The 2,434-nt window shown below is 38.1% G+C and overlaps 1 protein-coding gene across 1 annotated transcript; it reads right to left on the minus strand.

Annotated features, from left to right (window-relative positions):
- On the minus strand, positions 1-1,479 carry LOC104709704 (probable E3 ubiquitin-protein ligase ARI16; the record flags this gene model as incomplete). The annotated part of the gene is made up of 3 exons (XM_010426274.2): positions 1,335-1,479; positions 423-1,227; positions 1-325 (listed from the first exon to the last, which is right to left on the minus strand). Coding segments are annotated over exons 2-3 (1,128 nt in total), but the record flags the coding sequence as incomplete, so codon positions are not given.

Genomic DNA, 2,434 nt, shown 5'->3' on the forward strand with positions numbered 1-2,434 from the left:
CGTCATGTAGTATTCGAACACACAACTCCACTTCAGTACCTGCCTGCACTGAACAATTAGCATCTCTGCTTCTTTTACTGTCCTTATGTCCAGCTCGCTCACTCCGCATCTCTCCACTAGTTTCGGAATGAAGTTGTCCTCTACGAATCTCTGATTGGATTTAGCATTCTCCATTTCCTTCTGGCGTGCCCCCCAGATATTCAGGCGGTAGATCTGAGTGAGCTCACGTGAAGAAGATTCCCCCACTGGTTCAGCCACTGGAACACAATTCCAGTTCCCATTATGCTCTTGCGCAGTGCGTAAGCAGACCCAACAGAAGCTATACCTGATTCATAACAGTTATAAGGAAAACAATAATGTGAGTTTAAAGATCTAATCTTTGTAAATGTTTTTGAACATACAAATGAAAAAAAAAACCAAACCTGCAGATACACTCCATTAGCTTGTAATCAGGATCCTCATTCTGCTGCACAGGACTTCTGCAGTTGGGACAGCGTTTGGTGTTTGCATGGATCCAAGAAACGGTCCTTGACTGATCCAACAGGTCCGTCGACCAAATTGATGCTTTCTTGCAGTCCACCGGACGGTGTGACTCAAGGCCACATGTCCAACAGAAGGTGTGGCCACACAAACAGACCACACCGAAATCGACTTCGGCATCTTCCTCAAGCAGTATGGCGTTTTCACAATCCGATGCAGGACACCATTGGATGGTTGCCTTATGGCACTCCATGAAGGATTCGAGAAGCCATCCCTCGTGCATCTCCTTCACTGTGTCAGGCAGTTTCTCGATGGTATCGGGTCCAACAGAGGCGACACAGCCTTGGTTAAGGCAAGAGATGATGAGTCCTGTCTCCTCTTTGTTCTTCACCAGAGCATCGTTGAGATATTCACTCCAGCAAGTTGTTGAAAACTTGTGTGAGCAAAAGGGCGTCGAGACTAAGTAATCTCCATCACCATTAGGAAGGGTAGTCGTCTCACGACCTGCAGAAGAAGAGTTGGAAATAGGAACTCGAGCCAGCCCTAGCTCCGCCAGAAACTTATCCTTGTTGTCAACAAGAAGATCTGAAGCCTTGAACGAGTTCCAACGGAGACGGACTAGGATCACGGTTGCATCAGACTTTGACACCGAGAAGACTTCCGAGATCAGATTGATTTCTTCCATAATCTTTTCACGAACTTCGGTTTTCACGAGAACAGAGTATTTCTGACCATCGGCTTCCATTGCTGCAGAGAAATAAAAAAACTAAAGATTTATAATTTAAAACTTAAGAGTTACCGAAAGAAGATATTTTGTTAAATCGATAGAGGTGATTTTGTAGTTACTAACCAACCTAAGGATTGAACGGAAGAATAAGGTTTATGGTAGTTTGGGGATCAAGGTAACAAAATCAACTCAAAAAGAAAGGGAGGATAAGGATTGGAACTGAAAGAAACACTGATGATGAGTATATGAGACTACAAGCTAGCAAGAAGTATTTATATACGAAACTGGAAAAGTTGTTGACTCACAATAATCTAAAGAAAAAATTACTATATTTTTAGCAAATTTCAGTAATCAAATTTATCATTAATTTCTGTTTTTTTTGTTAATCAATTAACGTTGTCTTTACTTTGAAATAAGAACTTATTAAAGTTTCATTTGAGAAAGAAATCTAAAGTAAATTTAATGCCGTCAAACTATTTTTTGTTAAGTCGCCGTGTGTCGACCAAGAATCTTTTTCTCTTAAAAGATGAGATTTCTTTGGATTATACATTGCCAATTATCTTCTAGAGATAATAAAATTTGATATGTGGTCAAAACCGAGTGAAAGTTTACTGATAACGTTTAAAGTCACACTAAATCCCGTGGTTAAAGATTATTATGATATCTACGAGGAAGATGACGATGTGTTTATAACTATAATTGAGTTTATTTTGAAAATTTTAAATAACCAGATTTTTTAAAAAAGATTTATATACACAAAACCATATATTATAAAACAAATAAATGCAATTATAGTTATTAACAAATCCTCTTTTTTTCTTTTTATGGTTTTGTGTATATAATTTTTTTCAAAAAAAGAGTCTTGGACCGTCGCACTCCTGCCCACCCCCCATGGGGACTAGACCTAGTTGAAACTCATTTTTGACAATTGTGTCAGACTACTTTTTGTAATAAACTTTCTGACTAATTATACTGACTGAATAATCGGATTATGAGAGCGATGGATTCCTTGTTGCGAACCGAACACTATAACATAGTGTATTCATATGTACAATTGATGCTCATTTGGATGAAAAGAACATGCCCAAAGTTGGTTGCTATACATTATCATTATCTTCGACCGATACAAAAATTTACTGTGGTACAAAAAAAACCGATACTGTTAACTATAACGGTAAAATGTATGTTCGAAGCTATCATAATGTTTACGCAAAAATTAGGATATGA

The sequence above is a fragment of the Camelina sativa genome, chromosome 8, assembly GCF_000633955.1.
Source record: "Camelina sativa cultivar DH55 chromosome 8, Cs, whole genome shotgun sequence".
NCBI lineage: Eukaryota > Viridiplantae > Streptophyta > Magnoliopsida > Brassicales > Brassicaceae > Camelina > Camelina sativa.